Source organism: Platalea leucorodia, assembly GCF_965183815.1.
Source record: "Platalea leucorodia genome assembly, chromosome: 2".
In the NCBI taxonomy this organism is placed as follows: Eukaryota; Metazoa; Chordata; class Aves; order Pelecaniformes; family Threskiornithidae; genus Platalea; species Platalea leucorodia.
In genome coordinates this window covers 86,153,539-86,172,369 of record NC_138824.1, presented here as the reverse complement: position 1 = coordinate 86,172,369, position 18,831 = coordinate 86,153,539, and the positions used below count along the sequence as shown (strand labels likewise).

At 36.9% G+C, this 18,831-nt stretch overlaps 1 protein-coding gene across 4 annotated transcripts in view; it reads right to left on the bottom strand.

The window, feature by feature from the left end:
• The window catches only part of CNKSR2 (connector enhancer of kinase suppressor of Ras 2), a gene marked incomplete at both ends in the record, with an annotated part of 215,875 nt that overhangs the window by 71,713 nt on the left and 125,331 nt on the right, over positions 1–18,831 (bottom strand). For 2 of the 4 annotated variants that reach the window (XM_082304996.1, XM_082304998.1), the window contains 4 exons: positions 6,831–7,045; positions 8,662–8,751; positions 12,649–12,860; positions 16,030–16,163. In XM_082304996.1, the coding sequence (XP_082161122.1) occupies positions 6,831–7,045; positions 8,662–8,751; positions 12,649–12,860; positions 16,030–16,163 (651 nt within the window). The remainder of the gene's footprint in view (positions 1–6,830; positions 7,046–8,661; positions 8,752–12,648; positions 12,861–16,029; positions 16,164–18,831) is intronic. The other 2 variants (XM_082304997.1, XM_082304999.1) reach the window with 1 other exon arrangement.

Here is an 18,831-nt window from a genome sequence, read left to right as displayed (position 1 = left end):
AAAAGAAGCTTTGATATTTAAATAGTGCCATAGCTGGACTTCAAACATATTGAAGAAGAAAATGTACCAACTCCATCTGTTGTAATGGTACAATGACATTCTAGATTTCAGACACCTACTTAAAATCTGTGCGATTGATTTTCAAATTTTTCCTCTACAAACTTATTTTTGTTTAATTACAAATATCCATAACAAAAAATCACCAAACAGAAATTCTTTAAATACTGTGATGCTTACAATTATAATAAACTGCTAGTTTTTCTGTGGGTTGGTTTTGTTTTGGTTTTGTTTTGTTTTGTTTTGTAAATAGTTTTCCAGTATATAGTGCTTATTAGAAGCCATTTCTATTCAAATTTTTGCAACAAATTGATGGGTAGTTTGTGCACAAGTTTATTAGGAAACTAATGTGCATATGTTCTGTACTTTCTTAAATGCTAGTTACTGAGTACTATAATTAAAAGGTTTCATAAATACATGCGTATTTGATTCAAGAATTTTCACAAAAAACGTAGGTACTTTATGTTCAAGTACTTTCTCTTTCTCCTTCCTTTCAGCTATTCTGCAGAGAGGAATAGGAGGAGTAACAGAAAATCAACCACTTCAGTAGAGTTAGACTTTAAAGTTTTCAAAATCATGAGCTTTTGATAAATTCTCCTCTGTATTGAGAACACCTAAATACATACATTTTGAATTGAACTTTTAAAAGGCATTTTCTTGTATTTTTCTCTGGAGGGATAGGTGGGAGGCAAGAAATATCTGGAAATATGCATCATTTAAGTAGAAAAGTTATTTTTCTTAAAAGTTACTATCTCCCTTCCAATTTATCTTATCACCTAAAAACTGATTTTTGCAATAGGTCCATAAGCAAATCTTCTTCACTTACAGTATGTTCAACAAGATCACTGTTGCAACCAATTGAACTTTGCATGCCCAGACTGATGCAGACCCTCCAGCTCTGCTGAGCAAACCCACTGAGCTGAACCAGTACCGCAACCTCACGAGGACTGGCAGAGAGAGACAACTGAAATTGTAACCTTGGCCAAATCCCTCATTGTTGTTGCCTCAGCACCCTCACTGGCAGACTAGAAAGGGGAGAGCTTGGCTCTCTGGAGGTGCTCATTGCAGCAAGTACTGAAATTAATTATGTGAGTTAAAAGTCACTGAGCTGCACTCCAACCACATGGATAGTCACACATTGCTAAAGAGGAAAAAAAATAAGTTTGCCAAAGGTGCACCACCTTCATTAAATTTGCAGCAAAAAAACTCCAACTGATGGCTTTTATTTTATTCCTCCCTTATTTAAAGTAAAACTGGAACATTAAAGATATAGTGCAAAATCCCTACGGAACAAATCCTTTGTTTCTTTCTTGCATCCATTCCTGAGCCACTTGTTCCAGATGTATGAACTTTAAATGTTACATCTCACTACTAAACGCACTTTATTTTCAAATACAATTGAAATGACCAAGAAAACCACTGTAATTAATTAAACAATTTTAAATAGGCTGGTTATCAGCAAAGCAAGAAGCTGTTATTTTTTTGTCGCTTTTCCTATGACAAGCAAGTCATTAGGTATTGCTAAATACATATGAACAAGTGAGCATACACTGGAAAAGGCAAAGGGATAGGAGGCAGGAAGGGGGAAGGGACAAGGTCAATAATATAAGTTTACTGGTGCAGGTTTGGAAACAGTTTGTAAGCAAGGTTACTTTTTCTTGTATAACTCCCTACTATATACAATAGGTTGCAACCTTTTCTTCCCATAGCAATGTTGTTTCTAGACTATGAGAAAGTTGCATTGATCCAGATAGAAGGAGATTATTTTCAACCTGATGTGGAACTTCTTTTGACTCATGACAATATCTCCCTCCTAAACAACCACATTATTTTCTTGCAACAAAAACAAAGCACAATGTACCAAGGAAATTCCTATACAGAATAGCATAATGAACTTAAAAAACTATAATAATGTGTCAGAGCTTTCATTTCTTGTGCTCCAAAGGTCCAAGACAATTTTAACTGCACCATTTTATATCTACAGTAATAGACCACATTGAACACCTGCTTGCACACTAGATTAGCAACAGCTCGAACAGTTTGCCTTGGCTTAATAAAAACATCAACACTCTCTGTTGGTATTTCTTTTGCAATACAGCGAAGAAAAATAGAAAGCAAAAACAACAACTTGGCTAAAAATCATTATACACTGGAAACACTTTCTGGAATGGGAAACAAAACAAAGCAAAGTGGTGAAGAGACTTTGTATGTGAGGATTAAAAAAATACCGTAAGTGGATACAAGAGATGATTACTTCACAGGCATAACACAAATTAGTTTTTCTTTTGCTATTATATCAGCTATCAGATCAGTTATGTTCAGTGGACACAAGTAAATGCTGTTCACTTTTCAAGGCCATAACTGAAATGCTCCCTTGACCACACAGTTTTTGATTGCAATGGCAGGTCAATGATATAAACAAAACTGTTTAAACCAGTGATTTTATGCAAATTTTAGTATACTGATGGTCAGGAAAATGCTAGACTGCCACATTCTTGTGATCACTTCAGAATATAACAATTTGAGTCTGCTGGCATTTTTCAAAATAACTTTTAGCAAATAAACAACAACCACACACTTCTGAATTACCATGGTAATTTTTTAACACCATCCACTTTGTTTACAGGACAAAAACATACCATTTCTGTTCTGGTAATTTAATTCATCAGTGTAGTTTTTTGATCAAAAAGGTTTTCTTTTCTATAGAGCCATGTATAACAGCAGCAGAAGCAAGGAGTTGAAGTCAGCATAATTGTAAAAGCTGCTTTTCTGCAGAAAACCTTCACAGTAAAAAGGTAATCAACCTGCGCATGTCAATGGCTGCAAAATTCAAAAGGAAAGAAGCCTGGAATTGTAAGGGGAATTCATCATTAACTAGTGGGATGCATTCTTAGTCCAAAATTATTTAACATTTATATCAATGGACTCAAAAAAGAATGAAAACATCACTGAATCAAAGACCAGTGAATGACACGAGACCTGAATGCTGAGTGAGCAGCATGGTTTCTATTTCAGGGAATTCAGAAAAAAGGGAAAAGAAAATAGAGAAAAAAATAAAGAAATTAAATGTGTGGGATTTTTTGTTATTTCACAGAATATTCATATTAAAAAGATAATTTCAAAACGAGGGTTTTGGTAGTTCCATTCCACAGCAGACCCCGGATTCCTGGAGCTTCAGTACTCCATGTTATGGATTTGGGAATCATGGGGGCGCAATTTGAGGGCCCAGAGCCCTTACTGTCTGGTATTTCATACTTAGGGTTGCTTCAGAGACATAGATTATTCAGCAAGCATACCCAAGAAGTCATACGCTTCAACATGGCCAACCATACACAATGTTATATATTTAAGAACAAAGAATGCAAGATATAAATTATTAGATTGGGAATACCAGTCTTGCAAATCAGTGATTTGGAAAAGTGACATTACAGAAAAAATAAAACCAAACCCAAGTAATAAACATACTCCCTCTCTAAGTTTCTGGTTAAAACGGGTAAACTGTCCTTTAAATATTTAAACAGAGAGGAAATGAACAGGAATAGAAAGGTTATATTACCTTTCTATCCAGCTCCTGGAAATTTATGCCCTGTTCTGGCATACATACTTTAGGAAGGATGCTTAGGATACTTAGGATACGTTAGGATTAAATACAAGGAGTTGAAAGAATTATGAGAATGATGAAAGGATATGAAAACACACTCTCTGAGGACAAACCCATGATGCTCATTCTATTTCTTTTAAGAAAGAGAAGGTTACAAAGTGATTTGATTGTAACCTGTAAATTCCTATATTGGGAGATAAAATTCGGTAAAAGACCTTTAAACCTAGAGGATAAAGGTACATTTATAACTAAGGTTGGACATAGAAGCCAGGTAAACACAGGTTAACAGGTGAAAACTTACAACAAGAGCAAACAGGGTTGGAACTACTTAATAAGCCTGGTGGAGTATTCTCTAGTACTGGGACCTAATACAAACAATTGAGGCACTATATTTACAAGTTCAGCTACAGCCACCTGGTAGGATCTGCACTTCAGGAAAATCCACTGGCTTGTAGTATGCAGCGCAGAGAGTCACAGTATTCTCTCTTCACCTGATATTCTAGAATGATGAAAACATTGACTGCTTTAAAAAAAACAAAACAAAACCAAATAAAAACCCAAACCAAAAACCCCAGTCTCTTTCCCTACTATTAGCACAGTTTTTGGAGTTACCACCATTCCTCTGCACTGAACTCATGCTCATCCAGAGGCTCCCATTTACAGATAATCCAAAGTCTTTCTGAAAACTAGGTAGCTGATGCTTGTAAAAAAATATTTTCTAATAGGACAGCCACTTTTTAGCTATCTTTAAGATGCAATTTGAAATTTGAGCATAAGGTATGTTTTCATTGTCCTATTTGTTACCTATAGTTTAATAAAACTGTACTGCAGTCAGATAAGAGTTCCTTGTGGTTTATCTGTATTCCCCTGTTCTTTATCTGCTCACTGCACTGTTTATTTAAGATTTTAAGAAGAGTTCTGTCCAATTTATTACAGAACCTCTGGCTCTGCTATGTGGCAAAGACATATAGCCCCATCTGCAAACTAGATTAGAGTTGCATAAGCTAGTATGCTTGGATGCCATCACCACAAAAAGGGAGTTGTATTTTGCTGCATGGTGGCAGCCAGGTGGCTTCCAGCGATAGGACCAGCAATAATCAATTGCAGAGGGCTGTAAAGGCTTTGTGAAGGGCTCCTTCCCATTTCCCCAGGAACAAATCAATGGCCCAAGCTTCCTCTTTCTGTTTATTTCATGCATTTTGCTTCAAAGCCAGTTAGCAGATCAATACTGACTTGTATTCTGAAGAACAAATAACCCTTATTTATTTTTATAAATAAATAAGCTCCCATTAAACTTCCAAAAAGATCCTGAAGATTTAATGGCATTATAGAGAGAGCCATCCTTTAATGGTAACGATGCACAAAAAGGATTAGCAGACACTAGTGGAATTTGTGGTGTTAACAGTTCAGGTGTTTTGTGGACAGGTATCCAAAGTACATTAAAGATGCTGGCTGTCAATTCTAAAAGTTTGCTGTTGCTCATTAACTTCCACACCAGAATTTTGAAGAATCTTCTAGTTGCTGTGTATGTCATTTATTTTTGTACAAAATTTGGACACTAGACATAATGGATACTAGAGGAAACCAAGGAAAACCAAAGATGGCACCTTAAAAAAAAAGTTTTTCTTACTGCAGAGTGTCAGGAATTTGACGTATACTACCAAAGAAATGTTATTGAGAGATGAGTAGTCTCTCAATACATGGAAAGTGTTGCAAATTTACCACACTGTTCTTTACAGAATGAAAAGTCCTCCATTACACAAACAACTTTTCTGTTTTGTTCTGTAAATATTTGATTTCAAGGGCTCTTGCACTGATTAGATTCCTTCTAGTGAAGACTGCAGACATTACAAAGAGGACAGTTTGGGGAGACTTGCAATCTCCTTGGCTTCATGTATTAGGGAAACACTTTATGTCAGTCTGCCTTTGCAAATGGAAATCTCCCCACTATCAGATTTCCAACTTACAAAAAGAGCATAAAACTAAAGTTGGAAATAATGTAAGAAAAAAATGTTTATCATCATGCCTACATTATTACAAATGAAAAAGAAAGGGAATAGCAGTTCTTGGATCTGGGGACCTGATTTAATTAAAGTGTACCACAAGCACTTACTTTTAATACTAAACGACATCTCTGAAATTTATCAGACTCACCTATACACTGCAGCACACTAAGGAGTTTTAGAAGCCAGTGGACCAAGCACTCAGATGGTGTAAAAGGATGTGAAGGCTCCATTAGTTTCAATTAATCTACACCAATTATAGTGCGATAATCCCTTGTGATGTTTTACAACAGGAAACCAAGTTACTTGTCTCTTAAAGGTTCAGTGAAGCTCCACCTGCCAGTTTTTCACAGCACACTTCCGGACAAGCCCACGCTGCCATCTCCCTTAGACACTGGCTATCTAAATTACATATTCTTTGTTAGTATATAAAGAGAATTTCAATTATTTCTATTGTTTTGCTGTACAGTTACTGTGTGTGTATATTCCTCTACAATGATATCTTTTACTGAGATCTAAAATGCAAATACTTTTTTGGGTAAACATGATATCACATCTAAAATATGTTGCGATCTGCTAACTCCATTTTCTTGACAAATTTAAAAACTAGCAAGTTACTGCAATTTTCCTTTTACATCCTATTCAGCAGAATCCCTTACTCCACACTTACTTGCGTTATTGAGGGCTATATGTTACAAACAGTTACACGCGTTAGGGCTCCCCTTACCTCAAAGGAAAAACAAACGCCTCCCACAAGTTTTCCTGCCATTATCAGGCCTTTCAAGTACCTGTAGTAAAGGGGTTGTGTGATAAGACTTAGCATATTGCAGTGACATAGTTGCTGAAAAGAAGGTTTCTAGCTAGTCTGGAAACTGCTGCTTCTTCCCTTTCCATCAGTAGCAAGTAAGTCAAGGCAGAGAGACCACACTCCATTTCAAACATGATAACTTCTAGTTAAAGGAGATAAAACACTGGTGTCCATCCCACATGTGTAACTGCAAAAATAAAGAATTCTAAAATATTTCTTTGAGATCTAGTTATTGTCTGAAGAATAGGAATCAGTGCAACAGCAGCAGACCAAAAAAGGATTCAACACCACTATAAAAACAAAGACAGTCTCTCATCACAAACACAGAGCAACAACTTTTGTTAATGTTATTTTTACTCACGTGGTACAAAGCAGTTTCTGGTCCAGGTGTGCCCATGACTTCTTGTCTCAATGAGTCCATTTGTAAACTAGGCAGCAGCGAGTAATGACTTGGACTACTACTCTTGTCTCCCTTCTTTTTGGACTTTTTCCCAGTATCCTTTTTGCTATTCCTTTGAAACATGTAGTCTTCTTGACCTATTTTCTCATTGCTCATATAGCGAAGCAATGAATTTTCTGTTGAAAGAAAAGTAATGCAAAATGTCATTGTGAATTGTTGCATGTATACTAATCCTGCTTCCAAAATATATAATATTTTTGCTAAGATCTTCTGTCAATTTTAACTCTTCAAGACTGTTTCATTAACAAAACCCATTTGCTTCTTTGGTCTGGATATAATAAGAAAGCAATTGTTTGGTAGGGAAAATTCATGACTCTTGCAGTTTTCTGGTATCTTTGACAATAAAAGGAACAGAATATAAAAGAAGTCCCACATCAATAAATTTTGTCTTGGAGTTTTCAAAAATGAGCAATGATATACTTATGATCATATCTGTAATCTTTTTTTTAAACAAGATCCTAACAAATACAAATGACTGTGGTGCCATACATTTAAAAGTAATTTGTTTTGAACATTCATTTGAGATCGTTCACCATATCATCCATACTTTCCCCAAATACTTTTCCAGCATCTACCAGCTTGTAGCTGAGGGACATCCTGAGCCAGAAGCAATGTCTGTAAATTTAGGAAGCCTCCGCAGATTTATCTTTCATGAACTTGTCTGGTCTTTCCTTGTATTAATGTGAACTTTTAGTATCCACAACCTCCTTTGGCAAGAGGTTCCTTAGCTTGAACCCAAACTGCACGAGAAGCCAGCTCTTTTTCATTTTAACCAACACTCAACAGAGACATTTGATGTCTCTCAGGTTTCGTTTCAGAAAAAAACAGTGACAAACCTATTTCCTTACTTCATTCCACAAAAGATTTTATAAACCTTTATGTCCTGCCTAAATTCTCCCAAACTGATGATGGCCAGCCTACTGAATTGACCCTGGTTTGGAAGCCACTCCATACATCCGATCATTTTTGTTGTCTCCTAAACCTTCTTCAATTCTACTGTATTTTTCTTAGGAGCTGAAGAGACCAGAACTGCACGCACACCCAGCATGAGCAAGAACTTACACAGCAGTGTAAGAATACTTTTTAATTTGTCTTGTATTCTTTTCCTAATAATTCCTAAGAGTGTTTCCTTTTTTGATCCCTACTGAACATTTAGTTAATATTTTTATGGAAATGTCTATCATTACTGTAACATCTTGTTCCTGGGTGATAACAGCCATCTCAGAGGTTATAATTTTGTATGTGAAGTTACATATCTGAGCCTCACAAATCAGAATTTTGAATAACTTATCCTCGATGATTTTGAGGTGAATCCCATGCTGCTCTAGAATGTTTTTCATCCAAAAAGAACTCATGAAGACACAGAAATGTGATATACAATTCTCATTTAACCATAACAATATCTATCAGTAATAACCATGTCCTCTAGTATTATAAAATTAGGGCCTGTTTCAAAATGGACTGGATAATACAGCTGAATCAATGAAATGCCAATATAAAGTTAAACCAAACTGCAGAGCTTTGCAGTCATGATTTTCTTTTGCCTGGCTGAGCAACTTCCTCAAGCCTAATAGAGGCTCTGCAAAAAATTAAGTATACATAATGAAAGAACCCAAAACAGGTTCACAAAAATATATAGCTAAGCAAGCAGCAAAATGAAGTTAAAATATATAGCTTAAAGCATGATAAAACCCATAATGCCTTGTACAAGATGTGTGTTCAGATCACTTACCTCTCCTACTATCTCTTTTTATTTTATTGGGGTCTTCATAATCCCCCACCCAGTTATATTCTACTGGCATAGAAATAGGCCTTAGTTTCCCTGGAAACAGAGGAAAAAATTGAGATCATGCACCATAAGGCAGCGTTAAACTAACATTCTTTAGAAGAAAGAACAAATTATGTGCTAAGCTGCTATTCTACAGGGTTGCTTATGAAAGAGGATCCAGCATTGCCTGTGAACAAGAGGTTAAGATAGGAGTTCTGTTTTCTTTAACAGGCAAGAAGCAGCTAAGCATTTAATGGATTTTTTTAAGTTTGGAAAATAAATCCAGTGCCCTACAAAATCATCAGCAGACTGACGTTTGAGACTGACAAATGCATTCAAATTACTTTAGTTTTCACTGAACATTATCTATTTATTATTCTGGAAGCCCCTGGCACACACATGGAGAGAACTGTTTTAAAGCATATGTGAATTGTTGGTAACAGAAACGTGTCCACATCACTAAAGTACCTTCACAAATAGCATCTTTGCTGGTGGGCTTAAAAGATCCATAAGAAAGGAAGCAGAAAACCTCTACATGTAATTTCTTTTGTAGCATTTCATCCACAGAAAGCAAAGTACATTACTATTGGTAAATTCACTTTCATTTCAGACAGCAAGAGACAGAAAAGTTGAAGACTATTATATCTTTTAAGTTTTGATTTGGAAGCTGCTGAATTGATTTTTAAAAATTCTGTGAACTATGATTTCTGCTTAAGGATTCCACAAATATAGTTGGAAATTCAGTGAAAGTGTGCTATGCAACTTAGTGGGGTTACTTAAAATGCTCTGAAGTTTTTAGCAAGTTAAATAGTATATTGAAACAAAACACAGAGTAGCATAGCATATGGCACAATATCTGGCAGACGGAAAACAAAATGTTTTCACAACAAGGTCAGCCCTCGCTTTTTTTGAATTGATCTACTGTTCATAAAACTGAAAAGTGGGAAAACAATTTGTTTTCAAAAGTAGCAGAGCTTAAAGCAAAAAATTCAGAAGCCTTGTTAATTATTTTAGTAGAAAACCCCTACATAAAGATGATTGGTCTTATTCCACATTTTTGAGGTTAAATCCATGACACACTGAAAAAGAAAGATGTGCTTATAATGAAAACAAATATTCAAACATGTCTATCTACCTATTGAAGTACGGTGTCCGTGGGAAAACACCAATACGATGCAGGCAGCACAATGGTAAAAGGTTGTATTGTCTCTAAAAAATTACCAAAAAAAGGTGTGTGTTCTGTACAGACCACAGGATCAGGTCACAAATACATCATTGCTCAGGAAATATAACATACATATTTAACTTTTTATTTATAATTTATTTTACTATTTATGGGCACCTATTTAAGTCTGATTGAAGCCGGTGAGATTTAGAGCACACAGTTAAGAAGTCATTTCCTGAGTGGGGATGTATTCGGCTTATGTTTACTTGATCAGAATTAACTTTCAACAGTTACTTTTTCTAGAAATACAACTTTCTCTTCTTTGTGAGGCTGAACTCAGAGTATCTTATTGAAAGGACCTGCATACTTAAAAAGATACAAAAGCTACAAAAATCATATAAAGTCTGATTGTTATCAAAAGCTACAGCCATAACAAATTTTCTACAAAATCTCTAGCTGTTCAAAGTGCATGGTTTTTGTATCTGGCAGTAAAACTGCAATGACCAAATTTGTTTCTTCCCTAAACTCAAGTTTCACTTGCATGCTACCTCTGCTGATCTCCTTCTTGTTAACTCCCATGGATTCCCTAAATCTGTTTTCCCTGATGACCACACTCAGGAGAATTTCTTCCTTGGGATGTGAAGAGAAGCTTTCAAAGGCCAATTAGCAACAATTATACAACAGCTGGAAGCCAGTAAGACCATGAAAGAGAAATCTCTGTTAATATTGTCGAAAAATGTCAAAATATTCCAATAAACAAATTATGGAGGGCCCTATTAACCTCTCATGAAGGAGGACTGAGAAATATTTTTTAAAAAAATAAACACTACCACATAATTAATGATGAGTACATGTTGAAAACAATTATTTCTCTAGGACTTGGAACTCTGACCTTCTTTAATGGGTCACCATAAGCCAGAAGAGTGCTATCGTCATTTTCCAGATTTCTGTGAAATCCTAAAGTCATGCCTAGCCATAAATCTTATGCTATCAAATACCATGTGAGAAACTTTAGAATGTAATGCTGAAACGGTAATATTTTTAGAAAATACACTTAAATGAAAATGAACTCAATGGTGTGAATTAATTAAAAAAGAAGTGAGATCAAAAGTGAAAGGCTGTATAACAAATGTGTTAAATAATGACTGATTTTCAGTGCAGTCTTTGATCCATGTATTTATAAGCCTTCCTGCTAATAGAAAAAAAGGGCTAAAAAAGCTATCCTGCGACAAAACAATGAGTTCAGCAGTCCTTGAAGAAGAAATGTGTTCTTCTGCACTCTAGACCACCAGTATTAAAATTTAACATCTGGAACAGAGGGTACATCTCTGTTAATGGAACTGACTGCATCCACCAATTGTAATAGTTGAAATATTGGTGTAATAAAATTGATATATCCATTTTGAAACCTTAGCAGTTATTTTGTACACTATGGGCATGGTTAGGAAACACCTGAAAACACTTTGAAATCAAAAGGATGCTGAGGGTTTTGCAGCAGGATTGCGTAGTTGTGTAGAAAGGGTGCATTTTATGAAAATGTATCCTTTAATGTTGTGCAAGCACGTTGCTCCACATCCTGAGGATACTTTACACAGTTCAGGCTCAATTTATATCAAGATTCCCAGGTGATTTTGGAGCTTGGCTGCATGATGTACTAAATCTACGCTTCCTCATAAATTAAGTCTATCTTCTTCTCACAGGGATATGATGTCAGGATTACTATAACAACTCAAACATACAGCTTGTGCTCAGTTTAAAAATTGAAATAACATACCAAGTAGGATGAAAAAATATGCAAATATGTGCTCAGCTAACACCATAGTAGTCAAAATACCTTTTTTAAACATGAGATTTCCTGTTCAGTCTCTTCTATATCCTAACAACTGTCTGACTGCACAATTATACACTTGGCAACAGAAAACCAATTCTCCCAGTCCAAAGCTGAAACAAATTACAATACTAGCTAAAGAAAGAGTTCCAGCAGATTCAAAGGGAAAATAACCTGGAGCATAAAGGTTTGAGGAGCAAAACTCTCACCAGACATTGTTTCTGAGTTCTCACCCTAAATAAGTCAAAATCCAAGATGTGGAAGTAGCATGAATACACGTGTGTGTTTACATGCAAAATTCTTTCTTAGACAACATATAACCTCAAATAAAGAGGAACTGATATAGCTAGGAAGTCATCCCTTCCCATACAGGAAGTTACAGGAGGTAACAGTATTACAAAAAAAGCATACTATCCTCAGTCATACTTCATTTCTGGGACTAAAGAAAAATGAAAGAGTTTTAGAGAGCAGTGCAGCATGAAAGCAGCATGTCATCTCTTGGTAAATCTGAAGTGGTTTTGACCTTTAAAACTGTTACACCTGGGTAAATTTTTCAAATGCTGAATTCCTAAACCTATGCAAGTCTTGTCCTTATATTGGCAGAACAATTCCCTCCTGTATTTTTAGTAAAAATATAGGGGTTCTGCCATTTTTTTTTTTTTTTTAATAAAATGATACTGAAGCATAATCTGGAGAATTAAGCTGATAACAAAATTATAGAACTTATATTCAGAAAAATCATCAGTATAAAACTGGACTTGCCCTCCCTATCATAGTAAGTAGTTAATTTTTTCTTGCACAGAATACGCTCTTAGGTTGAAATTGGACTAAAATAGTACAGCATTCTTAGCATAATCAATGGCCACCGAAAATATTTTCATGCTTAAAAACAAAAGCAGATGCGCAAAAATCCTAAAATCAACAAATGGTGATTAATCGTATTAGATCAATGCCATACCATATGTTGGTGTGCTCTCTCTCCTTCCAGGACCACTTGTTCTTCCTTTCTCATATTCATAGCAGTATAAAACTGCATCTTCTTCAACCACATTAAAGCGTTTCCGATATTCCTGGTCAAGAAATGAGTTTGGAGATTCGGATCCTGTATGAACCGGCTTGCCCACTATATGTCTGCCAACATCATCACATGGGAGATTTCCCTTTTCATCCCTTTAGTAAACAAGAGAGGTTTTTAATATATTGGGATAAGACTTTTTTTTTTTTTTCTGTGAATATTTCAATAAACACGGGAATATGTCAATATTTCATATAAGCAGGAAACAGATGCCATCGACCAACATCAGGATCACACATCTTATATGCATATGTATGCATGTATGTGCCAGTTATCACACATCTCTGCTTATTCAATTCTTTTACAGACTGTATCCATCTTATTGATTTCTCTTGAAAAGAATCATAGAAATAAAGCTGATGTGCATCTACTCTTTTTTTCTTGTTTTTTTCGAACCTACCTAGCATTTTGTGAATTAAGGCAGAGAAATAACGTTGACCTTCCTTACTTTTTTATACTTGCATTTTTAAATACATCACACAGTTTTAAGACATGGCTATATGGCAAGCATGGACAAATTCAATCTGGTTCCTTACAAATTAACCCCAAAGCAAGAAGAACCAGGGATCAATGACATTTGACATAGTCTTGCACGACTAATTCAGGCCTAGAAGTTGTATAGGTACATCCATGCAGTACCAAATAAGGTGTGTATGACCTGATCATGAGCTGCTATCCCAGGACAGCAATGCATTGCAAGGGCACGCACTTTGCAGTTTGTGTACAGATCCCCAAGATGATTGCTTTTTCCCTCCCCGCACCTCCGCCCCACTCTCTGAAAATGCAAACTACTCAAAGGCATCAAACAAGAGAGCAACCTGTGCCCACGACAGGAGCCCTCTCCTTGCACTAGATGAAGCAGGGCTCAGTAAACCTGCTAGTAGGACTGTGCTTGGAGATGGCTGCAAAAGATCTAATCGGACAGTAACTTCTGGGCAGCAAAATGCATGGGAGGCTGCCAAGAGGGAAGCCAGGGCCTCATGCCCTCTTTGGAGCACTTGTGCCCCTCTGGCCTGCCATGTGAGTTCCAAGCTGGACAGCGTACTGACCCATGTTTCCCTTGGCACACTGAGATCCCATCTGAGGATGAAGCAAAGCCTCCTCATGGGATCCAGGCAGCCACAAAGGATGAGAAAGGGCCATCCTGCCTTGGCTGCAACAGCACAGCCCCACAAACCCCCACTGACCACTATGCTCGCTTTACCAGGCTGCTTTCCAGAGCAGGGATGGTGTTGGCTTAGTGAGGGGGGCTGGTGCAGCCCCACCGGGGCTGTGAGCTCATCTCCAGTCACAGAAAGACTTTCCGTGGTGACAGTGCTGGGGGACCCTGGCAGGTAACACAGTGGAGACTGACGTAAAACAGCCAGATGCTAATCGGTACTGCAGCTACCATCGGGGCTGGCACAGGGAAGCCTCTGCGATAAGGAGGGCAGCCTGAGCTGGAGGGAACTTCACTGCGAGCACGGAGAGAAGTGCAGAGCCACCAGGCAAACACCCTTTGCCTCAGCCCTCTGGAGATGAGGGCTTCAGTTCTCACACCCAAAGGTATTTGACAAATTTGAGCAGGCACCAACTTACAACCAGCACTTCTAAGTAACCGGCACGCGGAAAGTGTCGGTCCCTCTTTCTCATGCCATCTGTGTGTGGTTATGTTGCCAGCTGTACTGTCTGGGGGTACTGTGACCAAGGTGGCTTGGCTTCAGGGTTTACAATTTACATCAAAATATCAAGTCTTTTACTGTATTCCAGTAACAAAAGGAGGGTTTACTTCTTTGGGTTTTTTTCCTTGGAACGGCAACAACAAACTGAGAAACAGATGCTGAACAGTTTGATAATACCCAAAATAAAGACATGCTTAAATATAGTTAATCATGGACAAAAAAACCTGATGAAATGCCAAAACAGAGTATTCAGAAACACTGTACACTATGTGATAGGTTTGTGAAATGAAGTATAGTCCGTCAGGATTAAGCTGATAAAAAAAATTCAAATGTACATAGCTTAATCCCTCTGTAAGATTACATCTTGTACTAATATGTATTATAAGATTTAATCAGAATTGGTCCAAACTACTGCATTGTCATCATGATTTAAGAAATGTTATTAATAAATAATCAAAATGCATTTTGAAGATCTTGATTTCTAGAGCAGAACTCAAAAACTGCTGAGCAGCGAACATTCACTAAAAATACCTCAAAAAAGAGGATGCATTTCTTATCAAATAAAAGTATTTTTGTCGTAGTAAACATGATCAGCGGCAGTACAAAGGCACTACTTCTTTTAAGATAGTACAGTTTCAGTTTCAGGAGCAATAGGTATTTACCATATAACTACTGCATTCAAAGAGAAACCTAAGACTTTCCAAGAAAGTTAACTAAAAGAAAGGCAAGAAGTAATTTAGAAATACATTGACTGGACATATGATAGCCTGTGTGTAAGAATACGGAAGCTTTAAAAATACTGATTCCTCTTAGATACATTCCTAGACCTCTGGGTAGCTATTTCCACATTATTTATAGGCCATAATTCTCTCAGAACTTTAGGAAAGCAACATCTGTGTACATTACGGAATTATACTGAACCATGTGAGGACATGTGAGGGTAAGGTGATGAATCTGCAATGAGGATCTGCTGCTTTTCTGGTTCAGCAAGCCCAGATACCTGGGAGAGATGAAAATGCCTGTTCCAGGTGGCAGGTCAGAGTAGCAGATATATTTACAGGGAACAGCATGGTCACTGCAGTATCTAGCAGAATAGCCACACTAAAACACTATCCTGAAATTTGCTCTAACACTATCAGATCAAATACATCTAAAAAAGAAAACACTATGGCACAACAAAACAGTGCTCTTGTTGAAGTTTTAAGTTTCTTGCTTTTAGCTCACCCTCCCTTGTTGCATCATGATTATTAGGCAAGGGGCCAGATATGAACTCTTTTCCTAGCTATAGATTCAGGGTTTCAGATAATTTTTGCTCTTCTGAAACAGGATGAGACCGTTACAGATAATAGATTATCCCATATTTGAGAAAATAGGGTACTGAACCTTCTTTTCTAAAGGCTACTGTCTGTTTTGCAGACAAGACGGATTCAGATCAGTGTGGGTCCGATTCAGCATATCTACCCTTAATAACCAGTTCACTTGCAAAATGAAGTATTATCAGCCTAATCCCGCAGGGCAGGCTGATAAACGGGTAGGAAAAGAATGGTCAGTTACTTTACAAATATTTTTTACATTGAATTGTATCTGAAATGATCTTTTTTACCTTGGAACATAAGGTTCTGTTGGAGGAGGGGGTATGTAGAGATCCTGCAGGGCAGAGCTGTCTCTTTTTGTAGGTGTGCTGATAGTGCTGGATGGCGTAGCAACACTGCTTGTAGGACTTCTAGGAATAAGAGGCTGGTTCAAAAGAGAGAGAGAAATAATCAAGATTATCCTTATATATTATATATTTTTTTAAAAAAGCTATAAACATTCTATAGTTCAGAAAGTTAAAGAAATAGTTAACAGTTCTAATGTTTTGTGTGCTTTTAAACTGACTGAAAAACCACTCATGCTAAGGAGACAGATCTGCTAAGGAGACAGATCTACAAATGGACATGTACTGTGCTTATAAAATTGACTCCTCTGATTACATCTTTTTCTCTTTTGCACAGCAAGATTATTGCCAATGCCCATAAAAATAGTAATCAGTAGAGCCACTGGTGAAATCTTAATGAGTAAATAACATACAGAATCCAGTGAATTCCTTAATTAAACTAACATTGTAAAAAAAAAAAGTCTAGTGTTTACAGTAAAAGGTGCATAAGTAGGCATTAAATTGAATGTCATCTTCCCCCATCTGCTCTACAGCTTAAGAATTAACTGTAAAAGCTTCAGTTTATGTCTGCACATGCTGTAAAATCAGGTGCTGCATCCTCAGAGCACACGCGCTATGAGACAGAATAAACTACAGATTATTATTTTTCTTCACTCCCCTGGGTACACTCCTCACAAAGTAACATTTACTCACAGGTAAATAAATTGTAGACTCCTTGCAGAATAATCATGCATTCTAGCTATCATTCCAGTCCAAATAGGATCCTTTGTCTTAATCACATCTCTCTCTCTCGTGAATTAGGGACCCCTTTTTTTTCCTCAACTTAACTATCTGGATCAGCTAAATAATGACCAACCACTTGAAGACTTTATTAAATCACTGTAGGGCTGGAAATTATAGCAAGATTTTCTAACAGTCTCTATACAGATGCAGAAAAATGAAATGAGAAGAAAATGTTAATTGCTTTAGTCTACTTAATAACGTCTGCCTAATAACAAAAGCCTTATGTTGCTTGGCTTGTGTGATAGCTAAACTCAAGCAGAAGAGAAAGAAAAATGGCAAATCAGCAAGTACAACAGTATCTTCACATACCCTAAAATTAATCTAATATTAAACAAATGCTGCGTTTTGCTTTGAAAGAGTTCCTTCCCCTCCATCTTTTTGGAAGTGAACTCCTTGAAGAAAGAAGTGTTGAGATTAAAGAGAGTTCACTGTAACTATAATTTCTGACCTAAATAACTACTGGAGGACACAAACATTTCACATTGTATTGATGGCAGAGAAGCTCTAAATACTGACTGAACAAGTGCATGGACAGATCCTTCTGCCAGCACTACTAAGAATACTTTATGACAAACCAACAGGGCATTCCTATGCAGAATAATCAGTTCTCATTTTCTAGATATTAACCTTGACACTGCAGCATTATGTCTATACTGCAGAAAACGCCAAGAGTTCAACAGCAGGAACTTTTTCAAAATATTGGCCTTTCATAAGCTAGCGATGAGCCATTGGAATTTACGCTTATCAAGCAAAGCCCCCACAATTGTGTTACTTTTTTTCAGTCTGTATGTAAGAATAATGCATGCCACCCGGGAAACCTCATCCTTTAGCCAGTTACTGCCTTGTTTTAGGAACAGAGCTGTATTAGATGTTAGTTATCTTTGCAACTCCACCTTCAGAGCAACAGCTATAAACTGACACAAGTTTTCTCTTTTTGAATGTTAGAAAACCATTTCCTGTAAACAGTGATGCTGCTAAATTCTTTCCTTGCTCATTAGAGTTAACGTCAGTGTTCTATAGTCAGGCCAATGAAAGACTGTCAGTATTTATACGAAGAGAGGGATAAAGACACACACACAAAACCAGACAGGTAAAAGACTTTACAACCACTGAAAACAAGAAGACAGAAGTCTGCAAAAATAAGAGAAAAGTTGGTGGCAAAACTGGGTAAAAAAAAGGAAAAAAACCCCCACACCTTCTTTCAGAGGAACAAGAATCTTATCATTTAAATTTTCGTCTGTGACACTGGGGCCATAGGTGTTCTTGAACCACTTACTAATAAAACACTGGTTATTTCCTTTCTGATACCTTGCATTTCTATGACAAGTACACTTTGTGGCTTGCTGAGTAGTTTGTAGAATTAATTTTCATTGTAAGCCAAAAGAATTTTGTGACCTAGACCTTGTTTACACTTGTTAAGCCCAGGCTGTTGTTGTTCATGGCTCAAACTGGCAGGAGCACTGAGAGGAAGACAAGCTGGGTAGATGGATTTCTCTTCTCCATTCTGAAGAAGAAGACAGCCCTTTACTTTACCCGCATGAATAGGTAGATAAGAGGAAAGGGGGCCCTAGAGACTAGACTGGTGGCAATCAATAGGAGTTTATGGTTTATGTCACATAAGTAAAATCATGCTCAAGCATAACAGTGATCTGGACTTACAATGGGTTGATGAGCCTCTGGTGGTCCTGACGGGCTGCTGGAGGGCTAGAGGACACAGGTAAAGAATTTCCCTTGTGTTACAGCCTGGAATACCTGGGCTTAACTATTTAAATTCTAATGATATGGGCTTAATTTCTGAAAAAATTATTTGCTGAAGTCTGAGGATTCTATTGGGTAACTTCACACTTCACCAGTCCCTGCTATTACACAGCCCAGACATACAGGTCCGTTTGTCCTCCAGAACAGTTTGCTGGAAGATGCTGGAAATCAGTTGCGGTTTGTGCATCTTTGACAAATGCATATTTT